Source organism: Coloeus monedula (genome assembly GCF_965178545.1).
Source record: "Coloeus monedula genome assembly, chromosome: 6".
NCBI lineage: Eukaryota > Metazoa > Chordata > Aves > Passeriformes > Corvidae > Coloeus > Coloeus monedula.
In genome coordinates, this window is record NC_138786.1 from 48,581,383 (window position 1) to 48,603,639 (window position 22,257).

Sequence of the window (22,257 nt, forward strand, 5' to 3'; positions counted from 1 at the left end):
GTGACCCATCTCATCTCCTTTCACAGCTGTTGAGGTTTGACAGTCCCAACGCCAGGCACCCACGAGAGCCGCTCGCTCGCCCTCCCCTGCCACAGCTGGGCAGAGGAGGGGGAAGGAAAAAAAAAAACAACCAAACGCTTCATGACTGAGATAAGGACCGGGAGAAATACTCCAAGGGCGAATAGATAAACCAGGTTCAGCTTAAGTTGGGAAGTGAATTTATTACTAACAGAATCAGAGGAGGATAATGAGAAGTAAAATAAGCCATTAGAACACCTTTTTCCCCCAGCCCCTCCCTCCTTCCCACCGACAGCGCAGGGAGACAGGGCCTGGGGGTTTGGTCAGTCCATCACCGGGATTTCCTTCCGCTGCTCCAGGAGAGGAGTCTTCCCCTGTGAGGCCGTGGGTCCCTCCCATAGGAGACAGCTCTCCTGAACTTCCCTGGCGTGGGTCCTCTCTCCCGAGCAGCGACCGCACCGCCCCTGCTGCAGCGTGAGCCCCTCCCACGGGCCCACAGCCCTCCCAAACTGCAGCGCCGGGGCTCTCTCTTTCCGCGGGGTGCAGTCCCCCAAGGACAGGCTGCTCCAGCCTGGAAGCGGGGCCCTCTCTCTCCAGCGGGTCTCCCACTGGATCACAGCCTCCTCCAGGCATCCACCCGCTCCGGCACGGGCACCTCCCCCATGGGCTGTGGGTGGATCTCTGCATCCCCCGTGGATCCCCACGGGCTGTGGGTGGATCTCTGCATCCCCCGTGGATCCCCACGGGCTGCGGGTGGATCTCTGCATCCCCCGTGGATCCCCACGGGCTGCGGGTGGATCTCTGCATCCCCCGTGGGCTGCAGGGGCACAGCTGCTGCACCGCGGTTCTCACCACGGCCTGCAGAGGCATCTCGGCTCCCCCTCCTTTTTCACTGACCTTGGTGTCTCCATGTTGTTTTCCCTCACACATTCTCACCTCCTCCTCTTCTCTGACTAGAATCCAAAACCTTGTGACTTTGTTTTTAAGGAAAAAACTTCTTAAATATGTCATCACAGAGGCGTTACCAACCTCTCCCATTTTGGCCTGACCTTGGCCAGCAGCATGTCCATCTTCAGATCCATCGGAGATTGGCTCTGCTGGACATGGTGGTAACTTCCAGGAGCTCCTCACAGGAGCCACCTTTGTGGCCCCCCTGCTAGCAAAAACCAGGCCGTGCCAAACCAATACAACAGCTTACCTGGAATGGGAGTCAATGTCCTCAAGGCAGGGGAACTGCAGTGCTGCTCAGGCATTGACAGCACTGCTCCAGGATGCCTCTGCAGCTGTGGAATGGTTGAGACAGGTAAGGCTGAACTTCTGTGGCCACTCTGCAGATGCCAGGAAACATCATTTAGCAAGGTAACCAACATCACTTGTGCTGGGTAGAAAAGGCAGCCACTTGCCTAATAGCGCCACAGCAGCAACATGAGAACAGAGCCCCATCAGTTCTCCAATTAAACATCTCTGCAGGGATGTAAAAACACAGGCAAACCTCATCCAAACAGTTCCATCCTTAGTACATTAAGCACTTAATTCCATGAGAACATGGTGTCTCACCCAGCAGTGACAGTACATTCTAGAGACAACTCACTGTTTAGATAAACCAGGTTTTAGATCCCTTCACCTTCATGACACAGGAGATCTCTTTTTTGGTGATGTGCACTGTTAACTCAAATACTGCCACACACTGCATACATTAGAAGAAAATCTGGAAATATTCCAGATCACCTGGAATTACTTTCACTAGTGTGTGGGTTCCTTGGGGGACCAGGTACTTCATACACATTCTGTCTGGTATTCCCAGCAAGTCTAGGCTCAAAGCTCGGAAGTACATTCAAGGAATCGCCATCAAGTCTTTCAGCCACTGAAGGAGCAGAGGGCTCTCTATGGATGATTCAAACACCTTGGCTCTTGTCTGTAAATATGGAATAGGTGCTCTGTAAACCACACCTCAGGGCACAATTAAAATGCAACTAAGATGACCGAGCCATGCTTAGTACAATATACATGCAGCTGTCTTGGGATGAGGACAAATGGTTTTAAAAAATCAGCCCAGAGAAAGATCTAGAACAGACTGCTGTTCCCTAACATCATTTTTTCCACCTATTAACTCAAACCCACTTTTTATTTTTTTTAATTATCCGTCACTTCTTGCAATCCCAGTATTCTCCTTTTTTCCCCTCTAAAGTACATTTCATGATTTTTATGAACACAAAAATGAGTATCACTGGGCAAGAGCATACCCACCATTCACCTACTTCCAACTTTCAGGAATAATGTATTATCCAAGTGCAGACATGTCCTGTCAGGCTACAAGCATCAGATAATTGGGAAGACAACTAACCATAAGTTAGAAAGCATTAAAAGATGTATGTGCAGCCTAATGTTTAACCAGTCTTTTAGAGCTTCATAAAAATATAAAAACTTCAAAAAGTTCCTGCTTTCATTATTATTTTGACTAAGCCCAGTAACTTCAGGATACTACTACTTCTGTTAAATGCAATGCTTCAAAATCCAAGATTCCTAGAAGTATTATGAAAGTATCTGAAAGTCTGGAAGACTGAAGTATCAAACATCACAAGATCCAAGCACTTGATTGCTAAAGGAACAGAAAAAAACATTAACAAAAAGTGGGCCTTTGACTAACTCAGAAGAATGGCTTCCTGAGATATAGCCTGGAAGACTTGAAGATGACTGTATGGATAAATTTTGAGAGCTTTATGCTCAAGGAAAGTTTGACAGCTTGAGCTGGGTTTAGGTTCTGGCTAATTAATTCTGGTTCTGGCTAATTAATTCTGGCAGATTTCCTTGTCACAATGTCTGCTCTGACACCGAAGTTGCAAAAATCAGGTTTCAGACAGTTTGTTGAGACAGCACAGGGACTCAGCCTGCAGAAGCAGGTTGTGTCTAATTCTGTAGTGACCACGTGCACAACTCCTGACCTCTGTAAAATTTACTGTTGAGAACTGCCCTATCACAGACATTTCAAATACATTGTAATAACTCAACCTTAGAAAGTGATTACAAATGAACTCTTTGAGAAAAAGATGGCTAATAATTTTTCCCTAATGCACACTCTTACTTAAATCCAAAATGGCCGGTATATACTGACAAAACCCAAGCACTGAAGCTTTGCCTTTTGTAGTTGGCACAGAACCTGCCATGCCATCTACAATGTTCAGAAACAAAGTGCTCATCTACCCTTGAGTGTGATCACTGATGATCCTGCCTCAGATTCTCATTTCCCTTATTTCTATTTGTACTGACACATTTACGTATTAAACATGGTGATTGTTGCAACACTGGTGCTTTGAATGCCCAAAAGGAAACTGGCTCTTGAAAACAAATGTAAGAAAGGGTCTTATTTGCAAAGGAACTGAATAAATGCCCTTTCATAGGAAGCACTGCTGTGCAAAGCCATCTTCTGCAAAAGGAGTAAGGAAGCAGGATATAATGCCTAATTTCAAATTAGTATTATTTAGACTTTTGGGAAAATAGGAAAAAGGCAGTCATTGAGTTAGACCAAGTTAATTGCTGTTTTTCAACTGAGTATTAGAATAAATTTCAAAAGATGGTATCCTTGTAAAGAGTTTATTCTACAACCATCTTTTATTCATTAAAACTGGTATTCCAAAGGGAATCAGAGATTTTTAAAAAATACTACTAATGCCATTTTCCTAAGTCAAATGAGTCAGTATTTTGGTATTCCTAATTCATCCACCTTGCATTTTGCTAAGTTAGTTACCATCACTGTTCTGCGTTATGAAATTTCAAAGTCTCTTTGGAATACTAATTTCCTATTTATAAGTTTAAATTTTTTTATTTCATCCTATTTCCCTGATTTTTCTCTCAACAGGTGCTGCTGTAAAATTTAATATAAAATATTTAGTCACAAAATAGTATTGCTTTTATGAACATTGTGGCAAGATTTTTTTCCAATAAAAACGATACCATCTTCCATAAAGTCCTTAACACAGTAAGAACTGTGATGCAGAACAAAATTACACAGTGTGAAACAGGTACCAGCACAACAGTGAGATTATATTACATCAAAAAATTTTAATGGTCCCAAATATATACTCAACAACTAAGCATACACTCAGGGGGGCAAAAAAAAATTATGACACAAAAGTGACCACATCTAGAATTCCACTCAATCTTTAATCAAGAAGGGACAAACAAATCCCCCACCTCAAAAAAAATTTCTGCAGTTTAAAGGGCAAAGGGAACAGATTTAAAAAAAAAGAGGAAACTTTATGTTCGGCCCTCCCCCGCAGAGGTTTTTAAAACCTGTTGTAGCTTGAGTAAAATGTTCAGAATGTACGATTTCAAAGGCAGGTCTCTTTTATACAAAGAAACTGCTGGCATTCTTAACTAGTGAAGAACTATGGCAAAACCTGCCTTTTCTTCAGAAGTCTCATCCATGGTCCAAGAAAGCATATTCTGATTGTAGCAACTGACCAGCCAATCCAGAGTTCCACTAACAAAACTCCTGCCCTGTTGGCTTTTTTTTTTCTTTTTTTTTTTTTTTTTTGTTTTTTTGTTTTTTTGTTTTGTTTTGTTTTCCATTTCCTTCCCTGAGAAAAGGGCAACATGTGGTCCAAGCTGGAGAACTCAAAGGCGTAAGTCCTTCCCCTAAACAAAGTATTTCTCCTTCTTCTGCTCCTTTGAATTGGCACTTGATTGGCAGAAATCCATTTGTATAGGTTGATCTGTGTCATACACAGTAATTCACAAAAGATTGCTGCTTTGCTGTGGGTTTGTTTTGTTTTTGGAAAAAAAATCCTTCCCCAACTGGTAATGTTCTTCAGCAGTTGCCATTATGATGACTCAAGCTTTGCTTTCTTTGACAAAGGTAAAGTTTCCTCTTTATCTTCATCTTCATCATCCTCTTCATCATCATCAGGATAATCTACAAGCCCAACAAGGCCTCCCTACAAAGACAGACACAATTATTATAATTAAGAAAATGTTTGCACATCAATAGTTCACGACTGTATTGTATGTTTGCCATAAGCACACTGGTTCAGGTGGTTTTGTATAAAATTAAGCAGAACAAAAATAAATCCTTCAGCATGAATGAAAATTACATTCTCTGAAAAATGTTTAAATTAATAAAGCCAAAATTGGGTTTTACTTATCCAACTGGAAGTATTTCCAATTGAAATTTAGGTAAAGCCAAAAATCTATGTAATTTTGCTAAGTGTCACTGCAGCTCCATGTGTGACGACATAGTTTATTTTTACTGAGTAGAGCTGACTACATTGAGCAATCTGGAAGCACTTCAAAAACAAATACAGAATATCCTTCAATTTGAATTTTTGAATTATGATACTTTTAAAACACATGTTGTCTTCACAAAAGTTAGTTTACATGTGTAGTGACTAAGAATTTTTTTGAAAAATGTAACTGAATGAGGTGTCTGGGTTACAAAGTTTAAACAACTTGTCAGCTGAAAATGAAATGTATCTAGTAACATTAAAAACTCCTTTGTATTGCAAATACCCACAAATTTAGGATTAGGCAGCTCTGGACCCATGAAAAAGCAGCAGCATGAACTTCTGAAACTTCCCCTAACTATATTATGTTAAGTAACTTCTGAAGCTTAACCAGCATGTGACTACAATGGCAGTTGTAGTCAAATACTTTACTCAAAGGTCCTATTACTTACTCAGGTACCTAATAATGGACATCCAAACCAGAACATTTCAGTCAACTGCATACCAAAATACAACTTGAAAAACAATTACACGTATTCTGTACAGTCACACATAACACTGAGTATACTACACCTAAAACAACAACATCTGGTAATTAATGAAAAACCCAATTTCAACACTGTTTCTAGTTTGCAACTGTGGCACGTTTTACTGTGAAAGAAGGTAAGATACCTTATGCCTGAATCCATGCGTGTTTTCCAGAGCACTGCATGTTTCCCTTTGTAAGCTGAACATTTTTCTTTTGCCACCACTACTTGAATTTATGGAGTCAATACTGTAGCCAATATGTTCCATATGTAAAGACTCCATTTCAGACTCAGGGAATTACACTGTCTGGGAGAGAACAAACGTCTAACAGGCTGAATGGATTTCCAAGCCAATTCCATCCCTTTTTAAAAGTGCTTGACTAACTCGTGGGTCATGCAAGGAGTTTCCTTCACAGAGGGATTTAGAGGAAGTGTCCTTAGCTTCTTCCATCAGCCCAACTCTTCTAATCCAGGTGTTTTCAACAGAATGCAATCCAAATACAAACTCCTAAGCTATGTTGAGTAGAAGAAAGAAAAAACCTAAACCTTCATTTACCTTCACTAGATGTTAGATAAACAAGCTGAATGGTAGCATTACAAAACAAGGATGAATCAGTGTTATTCCAAGATTACCTGAACAACTGATATACATATCTCACATTTCAGAAGTGAAAACACTTGTTATGAAAATAAATTCTCATTATCTGAACTGCACTGTATCAGCATTACCTTATCTGCCCCTCCATTCTGGGAAAACAGCAGTCCCTCTACTTTCCTGACTCAGTTCAAACATTTTTAGTCAAAAATCTGATAAAATCCAACAGTGTCCTAAAATGTATTTAAAAATGCTTGTTTTGAATATTCACTCCAAGTTACAGTGCTCTTTTAAAGGGGCTTTCTTCTTCTATTTCAGTATGTTCCAAATCAAAACTGTAAGTCAGTTCAAAGGTAAAAATGTCACACTTGGGTATCAGAAATTGTTCTGGCTTACAGCAATCAGCATTCAATGCAATTTATTTCCTTCATATAGGTCAACTATAGAATTCTGAACAGTACAAAAATGGTGATAGTAGAAATCCTCAATGGATGCAGCAGGGCATTGTGGTATCTACCAAAATTTAGCTATGTTTCCAAAATATTTATTTTTACCTGTCAAATATCCCAGTGCAATTTAACATAAGTACAGTGTTGTCTGTATTTCACAGTAAACATCACTGCTAAGAGCAACTAGTGGCATGCTTCCTACTTGACTAGTCTGGGCATTAGAAGAGCTTTTACTTCTTCTACATACAGCAGATCTTGTTAAAAATGCTGAAGGCCAGACAAGAAGTTCACACAAACCAGACAGTCCATTGCTGCTTAACGTGTCAGGACTCACACAAACTTCAGAGAGATGCAAAAGCAAATTCCTACTCTATAACAATGAAGTCAACCTACAACCATTCAAAATTACCTTAGTTGTAATAGCTGCCATCTGAGATGTGCTTTTAGAAACTGAGCCAGGTGAGCCAGGGGACCCTGGAGACCCAGGCGACCCAGGGGATCCAGGCAGATTACTTGCAGATGACTGGCTGGTAAGGTTAGATTTTGTACCACTGGAAAAAGAAAGTTTGAAGCTTGGGCTCTGACGACCTGAAAGGTTAGTTTTCAGAAGAACTTCCTTTTCTTCACTCTCTTTCACTGGAAAGAAAAGAAAAAAAAAAGCAAAAGTAAAGCATTGAGTCCAACATTTAATCACAAATCACTGTTGCGGAAAGGCTTAATACTTTATGTCTTTATGTATAACTCAATTAAGTGAGTCATCATAGACTTTTTTCCATACTACTGTACCACCTACCAGCTTTTGTCACTGGCCAGGAATGAACACTTTTGTTCTACCAGTGGTATCACCTGAACATTTATGTAGAAAAATTTGAGTTATAAACCAGTATTATATATATTCAATACATAACATTGAATTATAACCCAAATAAAACACAGAAAAACTCGACTATCAGTTAAGATTTAAATTCAAATGCTTTAAGAAATCTACAACACATTCTGCTTTTGAAGACAACCAAACTGTTTTAAAGGTAAAACACCAAATTGATGTTGCAATTTCAAAATAAATACATGCAAATCCTTCATTGCAGTAGGACTAAATAATACAAGTTATGGCATTCATCTTCTCATCACTTACATTTTTTTCTTTCCATGAATTTACTGATAGGGTCCATAATATCCTCATCATTTTTAGGCTTGTCAGAAGGGGGCACCACTGCCTCTCCATCTTCCATATCATCCTCATCAGTATTAAACCACATTTCCTCCTCATCTTCCAGGGTTCTTGCGTCCCTTCTGTACCTGTGGTTTCTCAAAATGGAGCGCATGCTGCAGAACAGTAAGTTTGAAAAGCGTAGATTCAAAAATCAACTCAATAATAAAACTTCTACTCAACACTTAGTGACAGTTTACAGATCCATACACTGCAGAGCAATAAAAACACCATCAAATCATTCCCTAATGTGAACCTTTGTATTTTCAATGCAAATATCATTATAAGCTTTTCCATGTAAAGAATCAAATAAAGTACAACTCTGCTAATAGCACAGACTACTCGATCAGTACAAAATTCTGTAGCACATAAACAGCACTATTAAAAGTAATTTTAATAAATCTCACTAAAGTGTTGCATTCAGACTTGGTTTATCAGTTTGCACTGGTTAATAAAAAGTTGTAAAACAAAGAATTTAGAAATACAGACTAATTCTCTGAAAACATTTTGTAACCTGTTTGTATTCAGGTCCAACAAGTTAAAAAAAAAAAAAATCTAACTTAAATATGACTCCAGTTTTAAAAAGATACATTTAAAAGAAAACTATCTCTCTCTGCCACATCCATCTGTTACAACTTTTGGTCACTTATCAGTATTTTCCATTTTTCAGGGCCTTGGATATGAACTGCTACCTCTCCCTATTTGATCTATTATCAACATTGGTTTATTTCAGCTCCACCGTACTTTTCTCTTTTCTCACAGAAGCAGTATTATGGTCTTGGAGCAGAGTGACAGGGATGTGGCCCTTCGAGAATGGGGCAGGAGAAGTGGAAGAGAGGTTGAAAACATTATCATTGCTAGATGTTGATTTTAACAGTTTCCAACAGAAGCATGATGAAGCATTTGATGAAGCACTTCACAATTTACTAGATGAAATTTCATGTTTTTCATAAAGTCTCTGTTACTGGGATCAAAATGTTAATAATAGAACCTAGACATTTGCATTACTGACTGCAGGAAAAAGCCACAAGGGAAAAATTAGAACATTACACGCTATTGAATAAAAACACTAAATGTACTTTTAATAATAAATCTAGTTATAAGTAAGTTGCTCGCCAGCATTATCATCTCTATCTATACATACTGCATCATTTTACATTATATTTACACTCAAGTTCTGCTAACAGCACAAAACTATGACTTAAGTGGAACTCTAATGAATACTTTTGTGGCCCATGTCCACAAAATGTTGGTCTCCTTCCTTACTGAACTTCCTTTGCTAAAATATGTAAACAGATTCTTGTTATTTGTGCATTTTATTATTTCTGGGTTTTCACTTTAAAAATTACATGGATTGTGACAGGACTTGTGCAGCCACTATATAAAATGTAGGAAGAAGGTTGAGCTACAGACCTCTTGAAGCTCTATTTTCTGTTGGGTAAACTCATGCAGCACAACCACTTAGTTCAACTTAAGCCAAGAAAAAAACTAAAGCTTTACTTGCTATACTGGATGGAAATTGCTGAAGAAAGTAGCTGGGTATTCTTTCCCACACATGCATTAATGTAAGTAAGAATCACAGCCTTGAATTTCAGCTGTTTATGTCATAAGTTTAGCTGACATAAGCCAAAATAACATCTCGCTTTTAATACCTCAGTACTCAAAACTGCAGATCCTGCACATGCTCTTGAAAGTGCTTCTATGTTTTAAAATAAATCTACACTTACAGTCTCATTTTAATTGTACAAATCTCAAATTTAAGTATTAAGAAATCTTGTAGCAGGAAATAGAAGGCTGAAATTTCAAGATACCCTAGTAGGACTACTCAGAATTAATTTTACTGTGTTTTCAAACTAATTCAAGAAAGCAGAACAAAAACAGGTCTTGCTAACAACTCTTAAGAGTAACTCATCTGCTCACACAAGCAGTCACTTTGTTTTAATGAAACTAGACATAAACCAAAAAGAAATGGAGCAAAAAGGCCTAAACTTCCTATTTTTATACATCTCAACCTTTTTAACCTTGGGCAGCTGTGTACTATGGAAGGGAACTTTTGTTCTGGCAAATGGAAGGAGCTATTCAAGCTTTGCATCAGATTGTTCTTACTCCATCAGCAAATCTAACAGGGACAAAAAAAGCATTCTCTGAACATTTCTTTGGCTATTCTATTCCTCAGGCATTTTGATAAAACCTATCTAAATATCTATTCCCACAACTAAAATAAAAGGAAATCTGATGTGAAAATTTTTGAAAGAAAAATCCACAGAATGGTAATTCACAACTGAACAGGCTTTCAAATCAGCAGTGGAAATCTGTTATTTAAATAAATGAACTTGGTAGAGATACTTGGTAGGCTTCCAACCTCATTAAAGTAGTGCACATACATTTAAGATGGGATAAATTAGCATTATGACTGGGGGTCCAGCAACTAACGTTTCCTGAAAGTTGATCAAAAGTCTGTAGCAACATATTTGAAAATCACACTTTTAATCAAGTAAATTCAGCAAGGCTTGAGATGCAAGCAGGAGTCTAAATTTTAATCTCCATTTCCCAGTAATAGAGAGCAGCCCATCAATAGTCTGATAAGATAATTAAAGCATCAATATACTATTAAGAACATTTAGTGCATTTTACCTGTCAAGTTTTGGATTATCTTGTCTTTCCCGTTGTTGTTCAAATCGTAGTTTCAATCCTTTGAATGTCTGCACATAATCTACATCTTCCAGTGCCTTCCAGTAATTTTCAATTACATGAGCTGTTAATGATTTTATATCTTCCTATAGGAAGAAACAAACATAAAGTGACTTATTTTCATTCAAATTAGTTTATTTAATACAATATAAAAAGTATCTGAAATGAGAATGCCATAGCAAGCACTGTATTCATTAGCTTATGCAAAAATGAGTATTAGAAGTGTAATTAAAAATCTAGAGCCTCAACTATTTGATTAGCAAAACAACATCAATTTTCTAGCAGTATCTCCTTCAAAACACAACAGAACCTAAAGCCTGACAAAAACTATACCCAACTCAAGCCTAAAATGTCTTTCACAATGTAACTTAGAGATATTTTTATACTGGTAAGAGTGCATGGCATGCAGTCCTTCAGGAACAGGCAGCTCCAGCAAGGGGCCCTCATGGGATCAAAAGTCCTGTCAGTGAACCTGCTCCAGTGCGGGCTCCTCTCTCCACAGGTCCTGCCAGGAGCCTGCTCCACCAAAGGCTTCCCAAGGGGTCACAGTCTCCTTTGGGCACCCACCTGCTCTGGCCTGGGGTCCTCCACAGGCTGCAGGTGGATCTCTGCTCCACCATGGACCTCCAGTGGGCTACAGGGGGATAGCTGTCTCACCATGGACATCACCATAGGCGGCAGGGGAATCTCTGCTCTGACCTGAGCCAGGGGCATGTTCATCTTGGAGCCAGCTGGCATTGGCTCTACTGAACACAAGGGAAGCTTCCAGCAGCTTCTATAGAAGCCACTCCTTTAGCCACTGCTCACCAAAACCTTGCCATGCAAACCCAATACACCACTGTACAAGTCACAACCACCTACACAGATGAACTTTTTTCATAGCTTCAAAACCAGTTTTCAATCAACTGTTTCATGATGATCAGGTCATCTTATTCTAGAATTACCTTGAGTCCCAACTCAAAGAAAAAAGAGGTAATCAACACTGAAGATTTCAAGAAGTGACCGTGCCTGGTGACTTACTCCTCTACAACTGTCTGCACCCTAGCTTGGGCCCAATTAGAGACTCCCCATGGAAGGAACTTGGTAGCACTCCATTAAAATAATCAAAAGAGATTGCTAGCTCTTATGTGTATTTCCATATTCAATTGAATTGACATTACGGAGCACAGCTAAATTTGATGGGTTTGTAGCAGTAGTTTCTAATTACATTCCTGTCATAACAAGCCTATCCAATCTGCATGATGAAATTTGATTAGTGCTGCCTTTGCAAATCTGGGTACTGTGAGTACAGTATCAAGTGTATTTAATCTTCAAGTAATGGTACTGTTTGAATGTAAAAAAGAACATGTACAAATATGTAATAGTGATATAAAACAAGGTTCATATAAATACAGTATCACATGGTCCCATTATGATAGCATAATTTAGGGCAAAAGCAAAACCAAAAGTAATATTGAATTACAAGACTAAACAATATAGTAATTATCTTCATCATATAATAGCACTCACCACTCTGATAAATTCGAACATCTCTATTATGGCAGAGTTCATCAGATTATAACGGGAACCATTATTTAGAAATGCTTTGACCACGGGTTCAAACAAAAAACTTTTCATTATGTAACGGTTGTAGAATTCATCCTTTAGCCCAATTATCTTTCTTTTGAAACGAAGGGCACCTGAAACAGATGTGTTGTCAAAGGAGTTTTTAAATTTAAAAGCAAAATTGCAGAAATTACTGAGCAGTTAGGGCAATTTACAGCCTCAGTTCATATACAGCAATACGTTCAGTTGTTCTCTGCTTCTCAACAGTCTTGACTATACCGCTGATTACTTATCTACTCTATCATAAAGAAATCCTTCATCATAACTGTACAAATGAAATGATCTCTGTTCACTGAAGGACTCATATAGTATTGTTTAACTATACTACTGCTAATATAAAAATCTATTTTCGATTTTTAAAATTACTTACAGTAAAGGTAAAACATTTTCTCAGTAAAAGAACTGAGAAATTTGCTTATCATCCCTATTATTCAAATGTTTGATTAGATTTAATTAGTACTATCTGATTAGGATATAAACTATCTAATTTTAAAATTGGTAAACAACACTTTATTCACGCATATAGTAAGGCAAAGGCTTGATTTACAACCAGTTTAAAGCTCTTTCTGAAACTCTAAAGTGTACACAAGTGAGAAAATGTCCGTGCATAAAGTACAGTATCACCTGGCAGCACATTTCGCTTAGCAGCCATGTGTACAGGTTATTCAGTTACAAAATGTAAAAGGTACTTCTTATTGTATGGTACTGCTCAGTCAACTTAAGGCTTTGTTTAACTCTATGTGCACAACTGAACTATAGAGAAAATCTCTTACTTGTCTCCAGAATTAAGTCACACTGCTTTGACACTACTGAGCTGAGCATGGTCAAGAAACTACCATTGTCTGAAGAGCAGCACACTGAACTTCTGTGCAGTTTAATGCAGTCAGGTAGTCACAGTTCTAATTAACTACCTCTGATAATTCCTACTAAAAAAACATCAAAACTTCAACGCTTCTCTTAGTATATTCAATACTGACGTACCATCTCTTCAATTCCCCTCTCCACTGAGATGAAGCAAAATCCTTCTTTTTTCAGGATAAAAAGGTATCTAAAACTGCAAAATTATTTACTAATAGTAGCTGATATATCTATAATCTAGTATGAGAAACATAGACTATAACAGTAGAATCTCTGTATTCAGTCAAAAATTGTCATGATCTATGAACAGTTTTTTTCCAGCAGAGTGAAGATATGTATCAGCTCACATTCACAAAATTCCAGTTTATTCCTCAGCTCTCAAACTTACACAATGCCAAGAAAGCGTGCTTTGAGGCCATGAGAACCAGTACCCTTCGCAGGATATCTTTGTTAATAATGTAGTTTTTTATGTGATAGGTATGATGTTCTACACAGAAAGTTAGCAATTCCAGTATTAATGCCAAGAGTTGGGCTGTCTGAAAATCATCTGTAATAAAACAAAACCAAAATAATTTAACATATCTGGAATACTGCCTTCAGAAGCTAACTTCAAATATCCAACTGCACTCCAGTAAACATTTCCAAGTTCTTTTATTTTCCCACAGACATTTTATGGAACATGCTGCAGGATATGTTTAGTCTTTTAAACAGAAATTGAACAAGCTTGTTATGGATTGAGTGTTTTCTATAAATACAGATATGGCAGGAAACTCTCTTAAAATATGAAACCAATTACATTTTTCTTAAATTGGTGTTTGAAGGTTCAGAGTACAAAACTTAACCCTAACACAAGCAGTCAGGCTTATTTAACCAAATCACATTATGATGTCCACACATCTACATCATAAACTATTGCCCCATATGCAGTATCTTAACTGAGTTTGCACCAAAAACGTGATCTATAATGCCTTTTAACTAAAGTACTGTGCAAGAAATATCTTGGGGTCTTCAAACTGCTGCTAGTAGCCAGCATGAACAGTTAGTTCATTACTGATCTCCGCTTTCTTAGTCTGATCTAGAAACAATACCCTCAAATTCAGCACACCTTCCCAGGGGAAATGTTGCAACATGTCTAGTAATCCCTGACTTTAAAAAAACATTTAGACATGTTTACAAGTCTACGTCAGTGAACTGCCCCATGAGTTCCTAAAAATTATACAAGTATTTTAATTTTTGCTAAGGCCAAATTTGCAGCAAAAGTTGCTCACTTCTTAAATCAGGTTTCTCTGCTGAGTTTTATGCCTATGCATTATTCAAATGACTAAATAATGAATCAGCATTTTACTTTGAACTATGTATCATAATCTCAGACTCAAATTTTTTAGACAGAAAATGTCTTTTGACACTTATTCTAGACATTGACTTTCAACAGCCTTGATGTGCCCAAAATCCAGAGCGTCATTACCTTTGCTAGGCTTGTCCTCTGTAGTATTGGCCAATAAAGGGGCTGTCAGAACATGCATACAATGTTTGTAGAAGAAACCTAAGAACTCTGTCTTTTCTGTTTTCTAAGGAATGAAAAAAAATATATGTAACACATATCATCAAATACTCTAAAAAAATCTAACGTAATTTCATTTGAAGGTATTTACTTACATTGGCAGTGGCAAGCATATTTTCTGGATCAACTAAAGTACGAAGCAAACCCATGAGTAGTACTGCCCCTCCAAGTTCTGGATCTGTGTCACAAATCATGTGTTCTATAATGAGGTTAATGAGTAATATATCCTAAGAGGAGGGGGGGAAAGAAAAATCAATTCAAATGGTACTCCCTTCTGCCAAATCTGAAATTATACAATGCAACAAGCATCTGTGAACAGGTGAACACTCATCTCACCTAACAGAACTCTTTAAAAAACACAAAGCAGTTCAGTATCCTGTTACCAAATTCCATACTTCTTTGAAACAAGGGCTCATGTCATTCACAGAGTCATAAATATAAACCAGTAATTTCAAAACCCAGTAATTTCAAAAACAATACACACATTTCTGAGGACTCTCTACTTACATCATCATTCTGCTGCGCTTCCTGCATGACGAATTCTCGTACCATGGATGGGTTGTATTCAACCAAATATGAAAATATATCAGTGGCTGCACTTCTTACTTGCGCATCATCCATACCCTGGGAAAGTCAAATGAAACCATTTACGCTTTCTTGAAAAGCTTAAATGGAACCAGAAAACATACAGCTTTAATTCCTTTTCACAAATCATACCTAACTATTGCTAAAGCTATATTCTAAAACTAAGTTAACTCTCACTTCTTCTTTGTAGATTTGACAGCAGTTGGGCAAAATAAATTTTATGGTTTCCCTGCCCTTTGATTGATTTCCCTATTTTCTTACTTATTTGGATACCAAAAAGCAAGCAAAGCTAGGAAAGCAAATGAGAAAACAAAAACTGAAGAATGCCAAGGCACTTACCAATGACGTATTGTAAAAGCTTTTAAAGTTTTACAAAAATATTTTGAACATTCTGAATCTTAAGCTAGGACAAGCTAAATGAAGCAAATAAAAAGAAAAGCACTTGCTGAAGTTTGTGCTGAAGCTACTTTTTAAAAAAAGCCTCTCTGAAGATAAACAAACTTGTTATGACAAATAGAATTGAAATGACTTACCAATATGACTTCTAGTGCAGGCAGTATGCCCATATTTGACAAAGTTTTGAAAAATGCATCTCTGTTTTGAGGCTGAAGTGTTTGTGAGAATGCACAAAACTCTTTCAGAAAATTTACCTGAAAATCAGGAATATACCAGTCAGTAATTTAAAAAAAAAAAAAAAAAGGATGCACATGTCACTTTGTGATAATTGTCACGTGCATATTTTACAGATCTCTTACCAATTCCTGTCTTTTCTCCTCATCTGTGGCTTCATCTGTTAGTTGTGCAAACAAGTCTGTCAGAAATTTTTCATCTTCCTACAAAAGCAAAACAATACTATTTGTTTATTTGACAATATCAAAAGGCATCCAAGTATAATATAAAGTTCTTCTAGACCATGCTTCCTGGAATGAAGAGAACATATGTTTGTATACTGTAATTAATCACACCAGTATCAACTTTCTAATTCAATTTTCAAGTAAATTAATATCTTGTTTTTGAGCTTTAATCATATTCATATCACTCCACCCCCCAACAATTCACTCTCAATTCCAACGTTTGTTGTGTTGCCTTCTAGTTGCCCTTTTTCTACTTTCTACTGCAATTCTCACTGTTTTGTCTTTGCCTTCTTCAACTTCCTTCCCCCTTGTCACATGCCAGTCCCCCTAAAGCACACCACCCTTGCTTCAGCTATTTACATACATTTACAAACATGATCTCCCACACAGCCCTACGCACACACACACACTCTCATACATTTTTATCTTTGGAATGTTATTAGATGTCTGCAGCAGAACAACAGCAAGAACACAATAAAGGGAAAGCCGCCTAACAGCAGGAATGAGGTGAGATTCCTTCCCCCTCAATGTTGTGAAAAGGGTGAATTCTAGAGACCAAATCAAAACAACTGTTCCTATTACATGCAGAATTTATTGGGCATTCTGGCTGACAGCAATCAAAACTCATTCCATTATTTTCACACTGCTGTACCTTAGCAAAACTGCAAACAGCTGCAAACACATTACAAATGAGTATTTAGATTGAACAAAGCAGCAATACTTAGCTTTCCATGAACTTTACAGTCCTAACAACTAGGAGATTATTAAGACAGAAATAAACTTTCTCCCATCCTTTTCCCAATATTATACAATAATAAAACAGCACTTGCTAAGAAGGATTCCTGTACATCAGAAACTAATACATTTTTTCAGAAAGCTGCCAGTGTTGTTTCTTGCGATGTCAGTAACACCATGAGCAACAATCCCTCCATCCCAAAACCACAGTGCCAGAAATCCAAGCTGCTTTGCTTATGTTTGCACTGCATAAAGCAAAACCATGAAAGTACTTCAGATACACACACAAAAACTTTCTTATGTTGTGAATTACCTCAATACCTCATCCAGGCTCACCATGCAGCCTTGCTGAGAAAGTGAGTACCTCAGTTCTGACAGCACACCATGCTAAGGCTGCTGTGACACTGCCACAACACAATCAGGATCTCTACATGGCACTGCACAACACAGATAAATCCACAACAGGCTGGCATGAGCTACTATATCTCACTGCACTGTAATGTAAACCCTACATTTAGAATATGCCATGTTTCCTCTTGTCTGATGCTGAGCTGTGCTCCTAACCTGACCCAACAGACAATGAAGAAAAGCGATTTCTGGACGCAAGTTCAGGTGCTATTTCTGTGTCTACTTCAAAATCCAAACAAAAGGAGATAGGAGAGACCTCATTTGAAGTATACCAAAATTCACTCTGGAGGATCAAGCACAGATGTAAATTTTGATTTGCAGATATCAACAGTCAAATATGTTCAAAACAACTATTAAGGTCTTTGATTTCAAGAAACGTACCTTAAGCTTTGATGGGAGAATACAAGGATGTTAGACTACCTGCTATTCAGCTGTTACATGGCTTTCTAAATTTTCTGTTCTAATATTTAACCCATTAGCCATCACAGGTAATGTTAAGTAACCCACAGTAGACATACTGACATACTTAGTCACTAAAATTAATTAAAAAAAAAACCAAACAAAGCCAAACCCCATAAAATCCAGTTCTTTTGAAGAATATGCAGGTTCTTTTCCATGATTAGCAGTGCATTTAAGAAAAGGCTACATAGTTTGCTTTCATTTCTCTTTTTGCTGTTTCAATCAAGAGGTAGAACTAATCTTATCTATGAAAACTATTGAGAAGATGCATGCTTATCCCCAGCTGGAAAGCATAACCCCTATTTCCATTCTCACTGTGAAAGCAACTTTTCACCTCTTCCGTAATACCTGAGAGTAAAGGCAAGTCAATACCACAAAATTATCTTAAGAGTGATCACTGCGAAAAAATAATGGAAACAGCAGCAGCAGCAGATAATCATGGCTCTTACATATGTAAGGACCATGAACAGTGTACTTCTGAAAAATAAAAACAGGGGTATACAATATTACCCAATGCATTAAACTGGGGTTTTTATGTTGTGGAAGGAGAAGACCCTGTACTGTTGGCGGTATGTGGCTCTCATTTATGAGACTTCAGTGTCCCAGAGATGGAGTTCCCTGAGGAAGCTGCACATCTGGCACTATGTGGCAGAGCAGGACAAGCAGGAGCTGGCTGGGCGGGAAGGCGTGGGCAGGACCCCAGCTCAGCTCTCTGACCATATCCTGCTACATTCCTGACCCGTTCAAGATGTGGCTGTCTGCAGCAGAGGGCAATCCACTCACCCTGGTATTGGGCTTGCAAACATATGGGACTTGTAGAGGGAACTTAACATTGGCAAGCGATAAAGACTTCAATGCTGGCACTTAATGTTTCAGGAAGAATTTGCAGAAGTTCAGTACGTAACTATTTTTCAGCATTCCAAGTATAGACCACAATACAGTATTTTACAATCCATCATTAAATATAATATTGAAATATTCTCCATGCCGTGTCCTCTCCCAAACTCCATTAAATACTTTGCACTTTTAAATTAACAAGATTACCTGAAATCTCCAGGCTTCAAAACAACCATGACCTATTTAAAATCAGACAAATTAAGATGGATCTGAGCGATTTGAAACATCCCACCCTTACATGGATAATATGCAGTAAATGGCACTTATTCCAAGAAAATAAAAACAACTTATTAGTAACTTCACACTTACGGCTTAGCCCTGAAAAGCTTTTAGCATTTATCTCATTCCAGATGCTTAATGAAAGGCAGACAGGTTGCTGTTCATGAGAAATGACTCCCTCTCACATTTATGGAAAAATTGTCATTGCAAAGAACATTCTAAATACAAGATTCTCTCTCTCAAGCTGTAAAATTACTGACAAGGGCAATATATCTGAAGAAACATTTCTGAACAGTACTACCAGGATCTGTGGAAATGCACAGTCTGAGAACAGAGTTCACATATTTTAGAAGTCACAAAGCACCAACACTCAATGCTAGAATTACATCAATTTACATGTTTTCTTTTTTTTTCAACTTTCAAAAATCCCCCAAAATATGTCTGTGAACACAGTGCAAATGCATAATTCTCTGCAGTATGTGGTCTTTTCACGAAGACAAGTATCAAAACACATTTCGCTGTATCTTAGAAGCTGTGAAGGTCACAACTGTTTTCCAAGAGAACAAAACTGCGAACAATAGTTTATGATGTAATTGTGGATTCTAGGTACTTTCCCCAGGCACAGAAATTATTAAAAGTGCAACATTTAAACTATGTGTATACCAGACACTAAGTATATTCATTTATGCTTTACAAGTTCTAAGTAGATGCTTCTAGGATTTAATACATTTCAAAGCTCATGAAGATAAAAACAAGCCAGGCCAACTACTCACTCAATCACTTATGACTTTAAAAACAAGAAAACCCACAGGTAAGGTAGGATCACAAAAAAGGACACTATTTACATTTGTGATTCAACTTTCAAAGTAGTCCTCCTCCTCCCAAAAGGCACTTAAAAAAGGATTCTTGAAAACCAGGCCTCTCTAGTAATTAACATTCAGTTATCAGATACTTTTGTGTCTGTGATTACAGATAAATGACATAAACCCTACTTTTCTCAAAAAACAAACATCCAAGAAACTCAACACCACCTATACTGGAAAGAGAGCACACATTCCATCCTAAATTCCACCTTCATATTCATTTTGGGCAGAAACAGTATTTTAGCCCATAAAGTGAAATTTTCATGAAATGTTACTAGCAAACAGATAAATACCACTTCAAACACACACTCCTTCCTGCTACCACACAGAAGATTTCTTAGTTTAAAATCTCCTTCATATCGGACTGCCTTTCCACACATGCCTTCATCATGCATTACTTCCACGTGAATCGACATGCTGGAAGAGTAGTGAGGATCCACCAAATCACTTCCGTAGTTTCTGTACACGTGGAAAATAATTTTCTACAATGAAGAAGTTAATCCCAAAAATCATGAGCATGCACCACTCACAAATGTCTTTCACCAAGTCATTTCCCCCAGAAAGCAGTATCCTTTTACACTTCACTGCAAGGTGAATTTTGCTGGAAGTAAATCCCCAGTTATTCCTGAGCCAACTACTATGAGAAAGAAGACTGGATTTGGGCAAAACTACCAACATGCACTAACACAATTCTTCCTCTAAAACAACTACAGAAAATTATGTTTGCATCCACAGGACTCTGTTAAGAATAAGCAACTACCTGTAAAACCACTTTCAAAAATTAAAACCTGCCTATTGTTACACATAAATACAGTAAAATATACAGATGTACCTAAATGCCTGCAATTTTTTAGCTCTTGGAAAGAGATATAGGGACTACCAGTAATACGATTTTTGTATTTAAAAATTCTGATTTACCAGTACAATAATACATCTGATCACTGCTCTACCAGGCACAAAAATTATTTTAACATATGTCCACTTTTCTCCTTCTCTGAAAACTAAAGACCCTGAAGTCTACATGCACATACCCAAAAGTAATCCTAACAATATTCTTTATTCTGGAAGATAAAAACACCACATCATCTTGCTGGCAAAAAGAGCACACCAATGAGAAAAGGGGGAGAGAACAGAAGGAAATAGTGTTTGCTCACTTTATGGCGCAGTTTTGCAAGTTTTTTTTTATGAACTAGTTAATAATACGAAGGGAAAGAACTGGTGGCCTCCAGTGTGAACATTAGTATGTATTTTTTTAAATTGCAAAAGAGCGTCATATAAAGCAAGAAACACCACTTACCTGTCCCACCCCCATTCTCAAAACTTGGCGAACTCCATGTTTCAGCAAGGATTCTTGGTGGCTATGACATCTCAAGACTAGAACAGGTTGGACCCCAAGCAGTAAGAGCATATTAGGAGGGGCTGAAATTGCAAAAAAATGTTATAAACCTCTCTCATATCTTATACACTGTGAATGAAAAAACCTGTAATTGAGTAGATTTTCACAGCAGTTAATTCTGCAGGCTGGAAATACTGCTTTCATGGCTTTACTATTCATCATGCAACAACAGTATCCAGTTTAGTGGGATGGTGACATGCTCACTTAAATTGACCAATCTTGTAAAATCAAATCACAAACTAACCTCCAGTTCTCAGAAAAGCCTATCAATGTAAGCACATTTTTATAAAGCTTATGGGAAAGCTAACCTTCATGAAGAAGGAGGGAAGAATATGATTCATAACCCTAATGCCAAAGGTTACCTATTTTCTGTTTTTGGTTTTAGCACAAAAGGGCAACAATTATTTGCCTACCAAAGAAAGCAAAATCATGGAAGCAAGTATCTTCTGTGACTACAGAATTTATTTTTTTTAAACACATACAAAATCTCTCTAATAAAGCCAGACCTCTGAAGAATCAGCATATTCTCATTTACAATATTCATTAATTATAACTAAAAACTGACTTTAAATGTCAGTGACCTTTAATGACTGTAAATGGCCTATCTTGACCATAAATGCCTTAAATAAAACACAGTGGTAGTTTTTAGTAAAGTCACTCAGCCTGTCAAAAAGCCTAAGACACAATCTGTACAGTCTTGTACAAACTTCTAGTCACTTCTCTGAAACTGAAGTCTGGCTGAGTTAATTGAGATGAGACTACTGTAAGGTGCCACTTTGGTTAATACACAGCCTGACATGGAAAGGCCTTGTTACAGCTCACTGTTTTTCCATGATGGAGGTAACAGTTTTTCATTTCCTTTCCTTTACAGCCAGAGAGAGAGAGAAAAGAACAGAATACCCAACAACTCAGTTGTATACATAAGAGTTGCAGTATGCCATGGGATATCAGCTACTCAGGGAGTCTACTTTTATTCTGCCAAGTGAAACTTTCCAAGAAGAGATCTCTTTTTTCACATCCTCAATGGTCCAAGAGAGACAACCTAAAGTCAACAGCAAAGGCATTAACAACCTTTATCATGCATCAACTAAGAACTTGAGATCTCATC

At 37.7% G+C, this 22,257-nt stretch overlaps 1 protein-coding gene across 1 annotated transcript in view; it reads right to left on the bottom strand.

Moving 5' to 3' along the window:
* Nucleotides 1-4,160: 4,160 nt before the first annotated feature.
* The window catches only part of PPP4R3A (protein phosphatase 4 regulatory subunit 3A), a 41,727-nt gene continuing 23,630 nt past the window's right edge, over nt 4,161-22,257 (bottom strand). Inside the window, exons 5-15 of the mRNA XM_082283786.1 lie at nt 16,074-16,151; nt 15,852-15,968; nt 15,241-15,357; nt 14,829-14,960; nt 14,638-14,740; nt 13,561-13,719; nt 12,219-12,388; nt 10,653-10,795; nt 7,944-8,134; nt 7,218-7,444; nt 4,161-4,952 (exon numbers count right to left, since the gene is read on the bottom strand). Coding sequence (XP_082139912.1) covers nt 4,839-4,952; nt 7,218-7,444; nt 7,944-8,134; nt 10,653-10,795; nt 12,219-12,388; nt 13,561-13,719; nt 14,638-14,740; nt 14,829-14,960; nt 15,241-15,357; nt 15,852-15,968; nt 16,074-16,151 — 1,551 coding nt within the window. The 3' untranslated portion in view covers nt 4,161-4,838. The remainder of the gene's footprint in view (nt 4,953-7,217; nt 7,445-7,943; nt 8,135-10,652; nt 10,796-12,218; nt 12,389-13,560; nt 13,720-14,637; nt 14,741-14,828; nt 14,961-15,240; nt 15,358-15,851; nt 15,969-16,073; nt 16,152-22,257) is intronic.